We start from the raw sequence: 17,918 nt of genomic DNA, 5'->3' as shown, positions 1-17,918 counted from the left end.
CCCAGACCGCCCCACCAAGGCTGGCTTCTAGCCCCGCCCAGCTATGACCGCCCCGCCCCTCCTCGTCCCGCCCCGCCCCTTCGCCCTCTGCCCCGCCCAGCTACGACCTCCCCGCCCCGCCCCTTCGTATTCTGCCCCGCCCAGCTACACCACGCCCTCTCCTTTTCGCCCCGCCCCCTCCCCTAAGGCTCTCTTTTTCCCGTCTCCTGATTGGCGGGGACTGCACGGCTCCCCGTCCCCCCTCGCGTGGTTGCCGAGCAACGCGCCGACGCGGCCGGCCGGCTCAGCCGACCGCGGCATCTCAGGCCGGCCTCCCGCCATGTCTTCACTGCGCTGTGCCACCCCTAAACTGAGGAACTACTTCAAGGACAAATACATCCCTCAGATCTGTGAGGTACTGGAGCCACGGAGTCTTTCACACACACAGGACACGGGGAGATGCCCGGCAGGGACGAGGAGATTCCTAGGGCTGCCCTCGAAAGGAGCGGGATTTGGGTAACTCGAGAGGGAGGGAAAGGTTAGAGAAGACCAGAGGGTGAGGATGGCTAACGCAGGCGTGGGAATGAGAAGAAAGGCGAGAAAAAAAAAAAGTGACATTCGCCCGCGAGAGAGAGCACAGGGCCCTGGTTGGGAACCTCGGAGCAAGGGAAGGCGTGTCAGACGCACAGTGGTATTATAAAGAGCATCTTGAGCAAGACGGGGGCGGCGAGCCTAGAACAAGGGTTGCCTAGCCCCGCTCCAGCAGGAGGGAAGAAGAGTCACCGCCATTGACACAGCTTTTTAGAGCTCACCACGAAGCAGAACCTGGGGTCCCGGTTTCAGCAAAGAAATGAGTTTCAGGGTACATCTGTACGAAGCAAAACTGGGTTTATTAAAAGCGAAAACAGCGGTGTTGTAATAGAGAGTAAAACACACCCGATCGGACAATGGTGGCTTTGGAAGGGAGAGGCCCTCAGTTTAAGTGTCTTCACAGTGGGGTTATATGTGTACCTTTTTTTTTTTCTTGTGGCTTTCAAAGTTCCATCTTTAAGTATTGGTAACCCACCACATACATCTTTTTTTTTTTTCTAACATTACCTAAAGTTGAAGTTTCTTTTTCTTTCAGTAACTAAGTAAATTTTTTTCTCAGTTGTGTGGTGGATTTATGAGTGGTTTTATTTGGCTCTGGGAGAGGGGAGACCAGAAGTTCAAGGCTGTGCATCCTTGTGGCCTTATGCAAGCACAGCCTAATCTCTGGCCTTGGCATCCTCCACTGGGTTGTTTGGAAGGACATCATCTAGCCCTAAGTGAGTCCAGTTTCCTTCCCGTCTTTATCAGGATACCGTTGGGAAAAACATATATTCCCTATGTGGTCCGGTAGGTTCCTTCTGGCCGGGAGAGCAGATCAGAGCTGCAGGAGCAAGGCTTCCCTCTCTAGCGCCCCCAGTCACCACAGGTCCCCCATTCTGCCCTGCCTCGGGAGTACAGTGTGGTTCTGGATACAAGGTTTTATTCTCCTGCGTGCAGGGAGCTGAGAAAGTCTGGCAACTTCTATTTTGTCTGTAAATAAATAGTTGCTGTTGGTTGTGGGTGATGCAGTGGATTTTCCAGCAAATAACTTCTTGGGGAGAGCAGAGGAACTCTAAGGGAAGAAAGAGCAGTTTGGCACAGTCCTTCCTTTCGGGTGGTAATTTTGAAGTATTTGTTAACATGTTAAATAGGGGCAGGCCCCAGAGTTTATCCTGAGAAGGCTTTCACCTCTGCTCATGCATCAAGCAGGTGCAGTAGGGGGTCTTGTGCTTAGTTTTGTCAGTTCATGAAAGCAGATTCTTTCTCCTGTGGGATTTTGCTACTCTCTGATGTCTTACCTGTATTTGCACTAGGATGCATGCATTCATGTGGAGGCCAGAGTTCAAGCATGCACACACATAGTAAGTAAATGGTCAGTCAACCAATGAGTACATAAATGTTAAAAGCATGTGAATAAAAAGTAATATAATTCTTTCAGGAAGAAATCTCTCTCTCTCTCTCTCTCTCTCTCTCTCTCTGTGTGTGTGTGTGTGTGTGTGTGTGTGTGCGCGCGCGCGCGCGCAGGCGATCATGCCTGCAGCAAGCTAGTCTTTCCCATCAGTAGAATCTATCCTTGCCATCTAAGTATGTTGTCTACACAAAAGAGATTAAAGTAAGATATAGTAATAGCCTTTTTAAAAGACCTTGGAGCTGAGTATTTTAAACGTTTTGGCTGTGTTTGTTTGTGTGTATGAGGGGTGGCACATGCATGTCGTGGTACATGAGTGGAAAGCTTACGGTCAGTCCTTGGCTTCTACCTTCTTTGAAAGAGGGTTTCTTTGTTCTTTGATGCCAGGCTTGTTGGCCCGTGAGTTTCAGGGATTCTCCTGCCTTCACCCCGCATCCCAGGGCCATTCGCCTATGTGTGCTCTTCACCTGACTTTACATGGGTTTTGGAGATTCAAACTCAGTCCCTCAAGCTTGCGAGGCAAGTGCTTTATCCTCTTGGCTGTCTCTTCAATCCAGAGCTAGCTATTTTACGTGTTTGCTTTGTATTTTAGATAGATGGAGTAAATAGATACTTAGAAGTCTGGGCAATAAGATGTTTACTGTGTAGAAATTATTTTATGGTCCAGGAACTATGTATTTTAGAAACTCCAAATTAGAAAAAATATGTAATGGCAACACTTGAGGGCTGTACCTACAAGAAAGTTTTGGAAACATGAATCCATGTGATTCTTCTGGTTCACTACAGTCATCTTTCCTTTCAGAATACAGACACTGCACACACTGTGTCTCATCTCACTGTCTGTCCTTTGGAAGTACTCCTGGAAGGCATTCATATTTTTAAGGAAATTATTAAAATAGGAGTCCATGCAATGATGCCCTCTTGGAAGGATTTGGGTACATTAAAAAAATTCGACATACGTCTGTATTTCTGTTTCCACTTGATAGAGAGGTAGGTGTGTTAGCTCCTGGCAAACAGGCCAGCTCCAGAGAGACAAAAGATGAGCTGTGTGTTATGGATACACTGTCTACAAAATTATTAAACAAATAGACATAGCAATTGTATCAGAGTAAGAAATTACATTTCAAATGGTGAGGTTGGGTTTCAGTTTAGTAGCTAGGGAAACGATAGGAGCCTGCAGAGCTGGCTCTGGCCAGCAGAGGGCAAGCTTTACTTACAAATCACGACTGAAGCCTCTTGAATTTTTCTTGATTTTTTTTTTGATAAAGTTTTTATGGCCTACATTTCTTTCAAGATTCAGTTGTCAGTTTGTATTTATAAAACACATTTATCTAGAAGCCACATGGATCCTGTTATTGGGTGTTTGTCTTACGGGGTGGGCAAAGGAGAGGCACAGTGGTTTGTACTTTCTCTCAAGCTCCTTGAGCCCAGGAGACCAGCCTGGGGAACCTCCCAAAACCCTGCCTTGGAACAAAGAATAAACATTTACCAAGAATGCAGGAATCAGGAATTTGTATGTGGCAAGGGACAGCTTGCTGATTTGGGAGAGCAGGGACTGCTTCACTGACTTAGTTTGCTGGGCCTTTGGGTAAGGCGTTTATAGCTTCTCGGCTGTGGGGGGCAAATCTTTACTGAGTTCCTAGTCCAACCAGCCCCAGTTTCCAGAGGTGGTTCTAAGATGAATCCACACCAAAGATACAAAACGCTGCCAATTCTTTCCTTCTGAAGTGGTTCTTTATTTAGGGGTAGCCACAGATGATGATCCCTCCACTGGGGGAACGGTGTGCTGGTGTTCAAATGGTTGTCGTGGTCTCTTATGTCTGTGCAATTCAAGCTGCCCAGTCTGTACTGGGCGGGCGATATTCCTGTAGTCCTGGTTCCTCAGGAGACCCGAGGCAGCAGAGTCATTCAATGCAGACTCGGGCTCAGAGAGAGCAGGCTGTATAACAGGCAGATTCTGGCGCAGGTAAGACCTCTCATGCTGGTTCCGAGGGGTGTTCCCTTCTCCCCAGGGTTCCTCCTGCACAGACAGAGCACTTGGGACACTTGCATTGATAAAGCTTCTAAAGTTAAACAGTGGTGGTGTCTGTTCTAATGTTGACAAGAGGTGGCCGATTCATTCAAAGGCTCACTATTGGACTGCAGAATGAGACCTACCCTGAAGCAGCATCACAGTGCTCCACGTCTCCAAGGGGAGGGGGCACTTTGCTTTGTTTCCTGAGGCTGCGAGAAGGGGCAGGAAAAACTTTGAACAGTGTTCAATTTTTTTTTTTTTTAAATTGTGAAGTACAGGGCTTTCTGGGACTCTGATTCTCAAGCTGCGCCTTTTCTCTTTAAAGCAACCTCCTTTTCTTTCTTTTCAAAGGGTGCAGATATCTGGACTCTTTGTTCTATTGTCTGTTTAAAAGATGTATTTCTGTGTTTATAGATGAACAAAACGTTTCCAGATAGATAAGAGCTCTCCCAATAGCCAGTTCTGTAGGGCGAGCACATGGCGTGGACAAGGAGCACCAGGACGAGGCTTTCACAGCAAATGACCCTGGTTTGTGTCCCCACAGGGCTCGCCTGTTAGAATGTCGGCTCCCAGTGCAGCACTGTGGAGAGGCAGCGGCGCTTGTCGGAGCAGCTGTGGTCAGGGAGCATCAGCCTCAGAGGTGGACTGATGGTGATCTCACTGGAAGGAGTGGGTTACCACAGGATAGACTGGTACACAAGCCAAGCCAGCTTCCCCAGTCCCCTCTGGCCTGGGGCGTGCTGTGTGTGATTCAGCACCGAGGTCCTCACTGAGTGCTGGCTCCATGCTCCTGGACTTTCCAGCTGCAGACTCTAAGCCATAGGAAACTTTGTAACTCGTCCAGTCCCTGATATTCTGTTATTGTAGCAGAAGTAAAAGAGACAGTGATTGACTGGGTCTGGAGGAGAATTCCTTTGTCTTCGCAGGGTGACCCTGTCTGATTTCTGCATCCACCCCTGGCTATTGGTGACTTGGTCTGCCCTACTGGGCATGGCTTTTCTGGCTTCCCTACCCGGACACGCTCTACTCTCTTCTGGTCATGTGGACATTTCTGACGAACGGGGCCACACAAACATTCGAGGGTTGCTTTCATTGCAACACTCTTCAAACAGTTGCTTTTATACTACGATGAGGCTGTTAACATAGTCACCGTGCGTTCTGGGTGTCTGACGTGATAGCCCTGATTGGTTCTCACGAGTTTGTCTGTCTCTGTCCCTACCCTGCCCCCCTCAACCCAGAACTATACTGGCAGCTAACTACCGTACGTCTGAACTATTGCTTGAGGACCCTCTCTTTCCTTGCCAAACACGTTTTCCTGCTCGAGCTTCCTCCATTTAGCTTGGCGTACAATCTGTCACAATCTTTCCTCGTCATCACACTGTGCTTTCCTGAGTCTCACACATTTAAGACTCACGTGGGTCCTAAGACATACATGCCTCATTATCCTCTTCAGGAAACAAGAGGAAGCCCTTGTTCTTGTACAGCGAGTAGCACCTGTCGGCTGAGCTGTCTCCCGGACCTTCCTGCTGATGTCTACTGTGAAGTCAGCTCTGCGGCTCTTGCTTAGCTGTCTAAGGCCCTGGCTTCCACCCCTAGCACTTTAAAACAAGCAAACAGGGAGAAATAGTTATTTAGTCACTGGTCATGCTGCCTCACTGGCGTGTTTCTGTGTGCCATCCACCCATGAATTTCTAAACTCCTTGTTGTGTTGTCTTGTCCATTAGGAGCAAATGAACAGTCATAATTCTCTGCAAAAAGTAAACATCCCACTCCGTTAGCTCCATATGCCTGTACTGCCATCTCAGTAACTTAGCTTCTCTATCTGACTAGGTTTCTGTTTTTAGGAAAGCAGCTTTTTGATCTGGAGAACCCGGAAATACAAAGCAACATGCAATGTCCGATATTTCTTAACCCGATCCCCAACTTTCTTAATCCCCACAGAATTAAACCCCACTAACTCCCAGACTTCTGTGCCTGGGAATTTCTCAAGGAGCTTGCTAAAAATGCAGAGCCCTAGGTAGCAGAGGAAGCACGTTGCCATCCAAATACTTCCGATGCAAATGTCCTCTAGACACAGGCTATGGAGGATGGGATGGATTGTAGAATGGGGGAAGCAGATCCCCTGGGCTCTGTAGACCCCACACATCAAAGCACCAGGGACAGATGGGTCTTCCAGCAAAGCTGTTCAGGAAGCAGATGTAGTGGAGGGATCCAGCCCCTGTCCCTTGATGCTTTTTGGGTAATAGTCACCTTTTAAATCTAGCTTGCAGCTGTGGTGGGAACCAAGAATGCCTTGGGTATTTAGTCTGCAAGTAGCCAAGCTTCTCATGAGAGAGGTCAGGGAGGGTCTGAGTTGGGGCAGCTTAAGAGGTTGTTATGGTCCATTTTCTTAAGAAAAAAAAAAAGATTTGTTTTTCTGTGTGGGTGTGTTTTACCTGAATGTGTATGCACTTTCTGCATGAGGGGTGCCCACCACGGTCGTAAGAGTGGGCTAGCTCCCCGAGAACTAACTAGAGGTACATGTCTGGTGCCCACCAAGACTGAATGAGTGGGTAGCTCCCCTGGACCTGGAGATGCCCACAGCTCTAAGCCGCCATACAAGTTGCTGGGAAACAGACGTGAGTCCCGCGTAGTGTTTCTTTTAAGAACTCAGTTCAGTCTCCTGCCCTCCTCTGTCTCTGCAGTTCGTGAAGGGTGTTTGCTCCTGCCGATGGGAATAGCTGACAGTTGAGGATTTTAGAAGCTGCTACTGGGTGGCGGTCTGGCCTTTTGTCTATGTTGGTGTCCTTTTCTGCTGAATTGTGGATTTAAACCCTGCTCTGTTCTCAGTCTCTTGAATTTATTATCTTCTTTCCAACAGGAGGGGGAGAGGGGAGAGGCCTGTGTCTAAACTGAGGCTTTTTCCTTTATCCTGCCGGTGGGGTTTTAGCCGACTGCACCACGAGAGGGAGTCGAGGCGGAATTGTGAAGGGAGGGTTCCATTATACAGAGTTCAGTCAGGACCGATTTCCTGTATTTCTTTTTTTCTTTGTCTGCTTGTTGGAGGGACACTGGGAGAACAGCTAAGTCTCTAGATCTATGTTTGATGGCACTTGGCCCACGGCGGTGGGAACACGCTCTGTGTAACTCCAGGGTCTGGGAGATTTTGTTTCTGAAATGAAGGAGCAGGAGAAAGCCAACAAGAGTGGCTTCTGGGTCGGGGAAAGGAAAAGAAAATCTCCCTCCCGCTGAGACATACTCAGTAAACCCTGAAGGGACTCAGGAACAAGGTGAGTGTTAGGAATTTTTCCTGATGCGAGCTCTCTGCCGATGCAAATTCCCAATCAAGCCAAATCAAAGCAAGCCAAATTAAGAAATATCCAGGTTTAGTGGGATTCCTGCACTCTCGGGTGGTCCTGAGGGGGAACCGTGAAGCCTCGAACTCAACCACCAAGAGGAAGAAAAGTGACCATGTGATCCTCTTTTAGGAATCCACTTAAATACCCTCTCTGGGAGGGTCAGGACCTGGCATTCTGGGATGTGGAGTCCAGACCAATACACTCTCAGGCCTGAGGGCTGGGGGCTATGCTCCCAACTTAACAGTGAGTTTTCAGCTGGCAGCTGTTGGCTGTGTGGCTAAGGGCAGAAGTGTTCAGGAATTCCGTGTGCCTCATTGATATTATTTTTAATGGTAAGTTTTTCTCACAGGGATAGCCCAGGGGAAAATCATACTGCAGCAGCTTCCTTTAAAGTGCATTATCTATTAATAACAAAAATTAATAACTTAATTACCTATTAGGTTATTTGTTTCCTACCTGTTTGCACATTTTTCATAATACCCATATATTCACCTATATATGCATATATAAAATGTATATATTTTCCATAATATCCATATATATGTATATATATTCTCTTTAAGTATCATGGTAAAATATAAATGCATTTTAGTCTTTTTCAATTTATAGTAGATTCCTCCTCCTGTTGTGAACCCATGGCCTCACCATGCTCCAGCAAACGGCTCTGCCATTGAACCCCGCCACATCACCATAGTAGATTTTAAATTTTTTCTATCTTTGAGATTATAATATATTACAACATTTCTCCCTTTTTTTTCCTCCTCCCAAACCCTGCCATATACCCCTGCCCACTCTCCTTCTCCTTCATGGACACCTCTTTCACTATTATTGCATGCATGCCTATATGTAGCTGTAGCATATGTATATTTATTCCTAAATACAACCTGTTCAGTCTGTATAATGCTACTCCTATGTATGTTTTCAGGGCTGATCGTTTGGCACTAGACAACCATTTGGTGTCCTCTTCCCTGGGAGGATCATCTCCCCTGCTCCCAGACTTGCTTAGTTGAGAGTAGTTCTTTGAAGCCTTGAGGGCTTTCCTTCCCTCACACGGTTTGGCATGTCCGTTGGTGTGTGTCATCCTTGTGGGCTTTCCCTCACACGGATTGGCATGTCCGTTGGTGTGTGTCATCTTTGTTCAGCTCGTATTTGGGCAGTCATGTCGGTGAGGCTTTATAGGTGTAGCTTCTGGTGTTACTAGGAGACACAGTCTCACGGCAAACTCCCTGCTCCTTGCTCCTCTGGCTCCCACGGTCTCCCTACCCCTCTTCAGCAATGTCCCCGGAGCCTTGGGTGTGGGAGTGTGCTGCAGATGTGCCATTGGGGCTAGGGCTAGGCTCTCCAACTCTGCACTGTGGTCAGCTGTGGTTTTCTCTAGTGCTCTCTGTCGGTTGCAAATCAAGTTTGCTTGATGAGGGGCGAAGACTGCATTTATCTCCACAGTAGATTTTGACCATGGATTTTATCAGTCACCTTGGTTCCTCACCAGCCCAATGACTCAAGGCAAGGAACATTTACAAGGAAGGCTGAGTGGACAAAGGGTCTCCCGTGTGACACACGGCAGCTGCTCCCAGTGCTACTACGACAGGCAGATATTTGATAGAGAAGCGGGCAAGATGAAGGAGCAAAGTGATGGTTCTTTTTAATTTTCATTTCTAGCTTTTAAAAATTTGTCTTTTGAAGGGAGGTTACAATGGAGGAGGGAGGACAGGGAAGGATGGAGAAATAAGTGGGATTGGGGTGCGTGATGTGAAACTCCCAAAGAATCAATAAAAAATTAAAAGAAAGATGGTTCTTCATTCTTTTGCGGGAGGGCCAGGCTGGTCTTGAACTCACGAGATCCACCTGCCTCTGCTTCCTGAGTGCTGAGATTAAAGGCGTGCGTACCAACCGGCCCCTTATACTTAAGAGGGGTAGAAACCATGGATCTAAGCATTGTAACTATCTTGAATCTGAACAAAGATATTTCGAAGTTTCTTACATCGTACGAAATACTGGGCAGCAGTTTCTCTTCTGTCGCTCATAGAAGTTTTAGGCAGACCTAGGAGAACAGAACTGTGGTTGGACTGCGTGTCGCGGAAACACAAGAGCCACCCGGGTGAAAGCAGAAGCCCTGACTCCATTTCTGTATTCTCTTCTCAACAGGCGCTGCTATGTGGATTACTTGTGACATGTCCTTCCGATCCACTGAGATATTTACAGCAAATGATCAAAATTATCATTAAAAATGGTCTGGAAAACCTTCTTTGGTAAGTGTTGTTTTGAAGTATGTACGGAAATATTCTGAAGGCCAAGGACTTTGTATAGCATCATGACAAAGTCTTGCCGATCTGGGGCTTGTTAAAGGATCCGTCCGTGGGCTCTTTGGTTCCCAAGGGTTAATGTGAACAATATACTCCTGATTTTCTCAGTGTGAGGACGCGGTCAGCTCCCATTGTGCTCCCAAGACTGAGAGTTTCAAGGTGAGGATGGAGAGACAGGTGATGCCATTCTCGGGAGCTCAGTGAATTCTGGTGATTCTGACCTGCCTCCTCAGGGGAGGTAGCCTTCCCACCCCACACAAATACATGACACTCAGTGATTCAATTATAGAAGTACTTCAAAATGGAATTCATGTTGACCTGGCTTTGTAATTTTATTCAAGGGACATGTGCATCAATCCAGCACTGAAACCAAGACTTCGGAGACTGTCTGAAACATACTTGGAACAGCTTTTTGGACTGGATGACCAACTGGTAATTATTATTTTAAAATTTGTTTATTATGTATATAGTATTCTGCCTGCATGTACGCCTGCAGGCCAGAAGAGGGCACCAGATCTCATTACAGATGGTTGTGAGCCACCATGTGGTTGCTGGGAATTGAACTCAGGACCTCTGCAAGAGCAGACAGCGCTCTTAACCACTGAGCCATCTCTCCAGCCCCCCAACTGGTAATCAGTCAAACACTTTGAAACACATCTTAACTTCTGACCGAAGTACCCGAACAGACTGTAGATTTTACTGGGGAGTGTGAGATCAGAATCTGTTTAGAACTGAGACCGCGTAGGAAAGTGGGAGAAAAACACACGCAGAGCCAAACACGTCCACGGGTCAAAGGAATGAGTAGACGTGAATAACACACGCAGAGCCAAACACGTCCACGGGTCAAAGGAATGAGTCGACGTGAATAACACACGCAGAGCCAAACACGACCACGGGTCAAAGGAATGAGTCGACGTGAATAACACACGCAGAGCCAAACACGTCCACGGGTCAAAGGAATGAGTCGACGTGAATAACACACGCAGAGCCAAACACGTCCACGGGTCAAAGGAATGAGTCGACGTGAATAACACACGCAGAGCCAAACACGTCCACGGGTCAAAGGAATGAGTAGACGTGAATAACACACGCAGAGCCAAACACGACCACGGGTCAAAGGAATGAGTCGACGTGAATAACACACGCAGAGCCAAACACGTCCACGGGTCAAAGGAATGAGTCGACGTGAATAACACACGCAGAGCCAAACACGACCACGGGTCAAAGGAATGAGTCGACGTGAATAACACACGCAGAGCCAAACACGTCCACGGGTCAAAGGAATGAGTCGACGTGAATAACACACGCAGAGCCAAACACGTCCACGGGTCAAAGGAATGAGTAGACGTGAATAACACACGCAGAGCCAAACACGACCACGGGTCAAAGGAATGAGTCGACGTGAATAACACACGCAGAGCCAAACACGTCCATGGGTCAAAGGAATGAGTAGACGTGAATAACACACGCAGAGCCAAACACGTCCACGGGTCAAAGGAATGAGTAGATGTTCTCTCTTCCTGACTGCCGTTCTCCTGCTCTTCCTCTCACGGACAGAACTAGCATTGCGGAAGCAGGATTTACTAGCATACCATGTAACCCCAGCACTCAGGAGGCTGAGGCAGGAGGATGGGAGAGAGTGAAGGGCTACTGGAGTTACTTGGCGAGATCCTCTCAAAAACGAAGCGGAAGCCTTGGAGAACTCTTTACAGCAAGGTGGTCTCCTTCCTTCCTTTTTGGTCCACCCTCCAGTGTTGGCTTGGCAGCCCTAGTGGACGAGGATACAGGGAATCAGGCTTGTAAAGCTAAGACCAGAATGCTAATGAGGTTGAACCTGATAGCCAGACCTGGTTGTCTCTGAAAGGAGGAGCCTGCTCCAGCAGCTGGCACAAGGGGTAATACAGGAGAGGGGGATTTCTAGAACACTCTGTGTGTGTGTGTGTGTGCACAAGGGGTAATACAGGAGAGGGGATTTCTAGAACACTCTGTGTGTGTGTGTGTGTGCACAAGGGGTAATACAGGAGAGGGGGTTTTTAGAACACTGTGTGTGTGTGTGTGTGTGTGTGTGTGTGTGTGCACTCAAGACTGTGTATGACACTGGCTCATGCTAGGGATGTGGCCTGCGTAAGCCCAAGCAAAGCTTGGGGACTCTCAGTAAAGGTGGACATTGGAAATGGCAGTCAGAGTCATATTCAAAGAAGGTGCTTAAGTTAGATATGAAAACGTGAGTCTCAGGTGTCTGAGTTAGCGAGCTCAGCCCAGGCCGGATACAGATTAATTCACACTCGGAGAAAAACACTAAAAATAACGTTGAAGAATGAAACACCAATCCTCAGTGTTATTTGACATTTCAAATCATCGTATAGTAATATTAGCTTTATTTTAAAGCGCTTTCCATTCTTCTAATTTTCTGTCTATTTATAATGACTAGCAAGGAGGTGTTCTAACCCTTTCCCAATAGTTCTACTCCCCGGTGACATTCAACTATGTGCGCCCATGCGGCCGTTCTTACTCAGACCACCATGAGGAGCAAGCCAGTGAGCAGCACCCCTCTATGGCCTCTGCCTCCTCTGACCTCCTGTCCTGACTTCCTTCGATGATGGGCTAAGATGTGGAAGTGTCAGCCAAACAATCCTTTCCTCCCCAGCTTGCTTTTGTTCACCGTGTTTCAACACAGCGATAGGAATCCTGGCGGAGACTTTGTGGTGTCAGCTTAGTGGCCACAGGTGCAACACAGGAGTCTCAGGCGAGGCTATCTACAGTCTACAGAGCTGAACAGGATATGTTACCTGTGGCGTCCGAGCTACCTCAGCCCCAGGACAGGCTTGTGGGGACAGATTAGGTACCCTGAAGGTATTCTCTTAGATCTTTTTGAACAACACATCAACATACGTGTATCCAGACAGCATTCTCAGACTGGACAGTCGCAGTCTTAGGGTTTCTATTGCTGTGAAGAGAGACCATGATCATGGCAACATCTATAAGTTCAGTGATTCAGTCCATTATCGTCATGGTGGGGAGCATGGAGCTGTGCAGGCAGATGTGCTGTTGGAGCTGAGAGTTCTATGTCTTGACTCAGAGACAATAAGAAGTCGGCTGACTGTCACACTGAGGGAAGCTTGAGAAAAATGCCTCAAAGCCCATCCCCCAGCGACACACTTCCTCCAACAAGGCCACACCTCCTACTCCCTTTGGGGGCTGTTTTCTTTCAAACCACCAAGTAGTGTTAGCTGTAGACCTTTGGAACATTTGAACCCGGGCACTGCCCTGTGCTGAAATCGTGAGATGACTCCTGATAAATAGAAAACCAGCAGGTACGGCAAGTAAACAAAACCAGACCAGGGAGGGGAGGGTTAAGTGCTTCCCCTTCACAGTGTCTCACACCAACAAGCATCAAGAACTGTTAGGAAACAGTGGGCTCACCTAAATGGTGCCAGAAACTCGCAAGTATGGAAGGGAAGCACTCTCAGAGACTTTGAAACAATTGCTTTAACAATCTTAGTGGGCTTAAAGAGAAGTACACGTGTTTCAGTAATGTAACAGAAACTTAGAGATGAAGAACTTTTTAAAAAGCAACAAAGTCTTAAAGTCAGTATTGTTCAAATATATTGTCCATGATGGTGGGAGAGAGTCACTGCAATCCCTATGAGAATGTCAGTGACCCCCCCCCTTTATTTGTACAAAATCGGAGAAAACAATCCTACAATACATATGTGCACACACAAAAGAATCCTGAGTAGCCAAAGGTGCTCTGTGCAAAAAGAATAAAGCAGGAGGCGCTGTGCTATCGCGGACCTGCGCCTGTGAAATGTGTTCAGCAGGAGGCGCTGTGCTATCGCGGACGTGCTCCTGTGAAATGTGTTCAGCAGGAGGCGCTGTGCTATCTCGGACCTGCGCCTGTGAAATGTGTTCAGCAGGAGGCGCTGTGCTATCTCGGACCTGTGCCTGTGAAATGTGTTCAGCAGGAGGCACTGTGCTATCGCAGACCTGCGCCTGTGAATGTGTTCAGCAGGAGGCGCTGTGCTATCGCGGACGTGCTCCTGTGAATGTGTTCAGCAGGAGGCGCTGTGCTATTGCAAACATGCGCCTGTGAATGTGTTCAGCAGGAGGCGCTGTGCTATCGCAGACATGCACTTGTGAATGTGTTCAGCAGGAGGTGCTGTGCTATCACGGACCTGTGCCTGTGAAATGTGTTCAGCAGGAGGCGCTGTGCTATCTCGGACATGCGCTTGTGAATGTGTTCAGCAGGAGGTGCTGTGCTATCTCGGACATGCGCTTGTGAATGTGTTCAGCAGGAGGCGCTGTGCTATCTCGGACCTGTGCCTGTGAAATGTGTTCAGCAGGAGGTGCTGTGCTATTGCGGACATGTGCCTGTGAATGTGTTCAGCAGGAGGCGCTGTGCTATCACGGACCTGCGCCTGTGAATGTGTTCAGCAGGAGGCTCTGTGCTATCGCGGACATGCTCCTGTGAAATGTGTTCAGCTCCTCTTAGGAACACATCAGAGCACAGCCAGGGGGACCCTACTCCAGGAAGAACGACATACGTTTTCACAAGGAAAAGGACTGCCATATTGTCCTGCCTTTTTGTACACATTAAAAGAAATGAAGTCAGTGTATTGAAGAGCCATCTGGAGAGCTGGGTGTGGTTGTGTAAGCCTGTAATTATAACACTTGAGTGACTGAGGCAGGAGGATCATGAGCTTGAACTCAGCCTAGTCAAGACTGTGGGACTGTCTCCAATAAAAGCCAGAGATGTCTGTAATCCCATAATCAATCCAGTACTGGTCACAGTAGCCAAGGAACAGTACCATTTCTATCTGCTGGTGAATGAATAAAGAAAATAGGCATACACACAGCCTACACACAGCAGAAGACTATGCAACCATGAAAAACTGGAATTCTCCCATTTCCAGAACCATGAACAGAGATAACATTAAGGGAAACAAGTCAGGCTCAGAGATCAGCGTCTTGTGATCTCATTAGTAGAATCTAAAAAACCTTGATCTCACCAGCCTGTACAGAGCGAGTTCCAGGACAGGCTCCAAAGCCACAGAGAAACCCTGTCTCGAAAAAACCAAAAAAAAAAAAAAAAATAAATAAAAAATAAATAAATAAATAAAAACCTTGATCTCAAAAACGTTGAGATTGGAACAATGATTATCAGGGCCTGGGAGAGTGGGGCTGGCAGATGAAGGAAGCCGTGGAGGAAGAATGATGAATGACCCAGCTGCAGGCAGATGTGAGCGAGAGACCTCCCGTCCCGGCTGTAGAGAGGTCACAGGACGGCTCAGCAGGTGATGTGGCTGGGCCCCACACCTGCTGGCCTGAGTTCAGTCCCTGGGAGAGAACTTTCTGAGTCCTATGTCCTTTGACCTCCACATATGAGCTGAGGCACACATGCACACAGCATAAGTGAATAAACAAGTAATAAAATAATTTTAAAAAGCTAGAAGGTTTTTGGAAGTTACAACCATAAAGAAGTGGCAGATGTTCGAGGAGATACATCTAATTGGACCTGAACATCACCCAGTATGTACCGAGCTAAACATTACATAGTGTCTCATTAATATGTATGCTTTTTATTTGTATGCATCACTTAAAATAATTGTAAAAAAGGAACACAAGACAAAAATAGTGCCATTGTTTTACATAATTGCAACAGTTGAGTATCTCCTAGTGTTAATTATAGTCAGACAAACTTATTCTATTTCTGAGCTTCCCTAATTGTATCAAAAATGTCTTCTTATTTAATGTTCTATTCAAATCAGAATTCAGAGTCCTCTATTGTACTTGGCTGCATGTATCTAATTCTTTTATAATTGACAACAGTTCTCTTGTCTTTTTTCTATTAAGGGGATCATAAAGTGTCTTATAAACTCCATTCTCATTCTTTGTTCTAGTCATTTTTGTTGCTAGGTTTTCTATATTTACTGTAGAAATTTGATGTCATTAAGGTTCTTTCCCCACTTTTTTTTTTAAATATAAAACCTTTAAAATTGATTCTGTATGTATAGGTGTTTTGCCTACATGCATATCTGGGTTCCTTGTGTGTGCAGTTCCCAAGGAGGCCAGAAGAGGGCGCAGAGTCCCCTGGAAGTGGAGTTACTGATGGTTGTGAAATGCTGTGTTGGTGCTGGAAATCAAGCCCAGGTCCTCTGCAGAATCACACGGTGCTGCTAACTGCGGCGCCATCTCTCTAGTCCTCCCAGCTGGTCTGGCTGACTGACCTTTAATTAATACATCATAAGTCACTAATTGCTAGTGATCAGAATTACTGCTCACAACTGACAACTTGAATTTGAATGATTAAATGTCCTGTAGGCAAAAATATAATTATAGACCAGCTGTGTTCTACACTACATACACCAGTTTCAGGGTAACAGCACTAGAGAGTCACTGTCATTAAGAACGCTGAGTGTGCAGCCCAGCATGGTGGCACACACCTTTAATTCCAGCACTTGGGAGGCAGAGGTAGGTGGTTCTCTGAGTTTGAGGCCAGCCTGATCTACATAGTGAGTTCCAGGACAGCTGCTTTTATATAGGACAAAGGTTGGGTTTCCTGTACCATCGTGGCAAGTCACAACAACCTGTAATTCTACTTTGAGGGGATCTGATACCCTATCCTGACTTCTGTGTGCACCAAGCTCTCACATGCTGTGCATTCGGGCCAATGCCTAACACAGAAAAACAAGTGCTTTCTTTTAAAGAATACTTAATTCAGCTCAGACACATCACACAACTCTTTCACTCCCTAAAGTGAATGTATTCTCTTAGGTAGTTTCAGTAAAAGTAATACTTCTTTATTACCTAAATTTTATTACCTAATTGTTTTTTTTTTTTTTAAAGCCAACCCTGGGATCAGGCCAGTGAGGGCAGGTAGTGGTTTTAAGTCTTTTTTTTTTTTTTAAAGATTTATTTATTTATTATGTATACAACATTCCTGCAATGTATATTTGTATGCCAGAAGAGGGCACCAGATCTCATCATAGATGGCTGTGAGCCACCATGTGGTTGCTGGGAATTGAACTCAGGACCTCTGGAAGAGCAATCAGTGCTCTTAACCTCTGAGCCATCTCTCCAGCCCCTATTACCTAATTGTTGTTCAATGTTGATGTTACCTACTTTTCTCTTTGATATAATTATGCTTTTCCAGTTATATGTAATAGTACAAAATATAGAATTAATATTAAGATCTAATCTATTCCTCCTTTTAGGTAACCAATTTTAGTGTTTTTTTAGTCTGTTCTTTAAAACATGAGAAATTATATTGTTTTCGTCTCCTCTGTGGCTTCTTACACACACACACACACACACATACACACACACACACAAAACATATACACTGCACACACACATCACACATACCACACAACACATTACATATACACACAACACACACTGCATACTCACACTACACAATACAAGCACACACACACTACACACACATCACACTGCACACACACATCACACATACCACACAACACATTACACTTATACACTTATACACGTAACACACTCACACTACACAACACAGCACACACATACCATATACACACTACACACACTGCACACACACACACACTACACAAAACACTGCACGCACACACTGCAAATACTGCAATACACTGAAGATACATTGTACACACACTGCATATGCACAGCACAAATATATCTATAATGTTCTATATATTTCCTCCTTAAATATGTTCAAGATATATATGTATATATATTCATATATACGGCTTTAAAAATTGAATCCTTAACATTTATATTTGATAATTTTGTAAATGCCATACACAGCTTTTTCAATGGTGCTGCCACCAGGAGCGCCATCTAAAACTTAAAATCAATGAAAACCATGGGCTTTAAGTAGTCTCACAGATGCAGATGAAATTCATCTAGGGAAAGGAGAGTGAGCCTAGGACCCTTGGGCTTGGCGCTGCTGGTCTGGGAGAGGGAGGCCCTGTGCTGCAGACAAGAAGCCTTGGTAACTAATCCTGGCCCTTGGTGTCTGTCATCCTATTTCTTTTCTTCTGAGACCGGAGGGAGGCAGCCAGAATGACGCACACCTTTAGTCCCAGCACTCGGGAAGCCGAGGCAGGTGGATCTCTGCGAGTCGAGGCCAGTCTGGTCTACAGAGTGAGTTACAGGACAGCACAGCCAGGGTTACACAGAGAAACCCTGACCCAAATAAATAAATAAAAAAATAGACACATAAATAAAATTTTAAGAAGAGAGAGACTGGATAATTACTAGCCCCTGAGAAAGCATCAATTTAAATATTCCTATAATCTGGAACAAGGTAT

At 46.2% G+C, this 17,918-nt stretch overlaps 1 protein-coding gene across 1 annotated transcript in view; it reads left to right on the top strand.

Moving 5' to 3' along the window:
- Positions 1-311: 311 nt before the first annotated feature.
- LOC121434711 (dynein regulatory complex subunit 6-like) overlaps positions 312-17,918 on the top strand; it is a 182,443-nt gene continuing 164,836 nt past the window's right edge. Inside the window, exons 1-3 of the mRNA XM_041633614.1 lie at positions 312-394; positions 9,455-9,558; positions 9,954-10,044. Coding sequence (XP_041489548.1) covers positions 320-394; positions 9,455-9,558; positions 9,954-10,044 — 270 coding nt within the window. The 5' untranslated portion in view covers positions 312-319. The remainder of the gene's footprint in view (positions 395-9,454; positions 9,559-9,953; positions 10,045-17,918) is intronic.

Source organism: Microtus oregoni, unplaced genomic scaffold (assembly GCF_018167655.1).
Source record: "Microtus oregoni isolate MIOR12 unplaced genomic scaffold, Mior012 000044F_ref0000062, whole genome shotgun sequence".
NCBI classification, from domain to species: domain Eukaryota; kingdom Metazoa; phylum Chordata; class Mammalia; order Rodentia; family Cricetidae; genus Microtus; species Microtus oregoni.
This window is presented reverse-complemented; position numbering and strand designations above follow the sequence as displayed.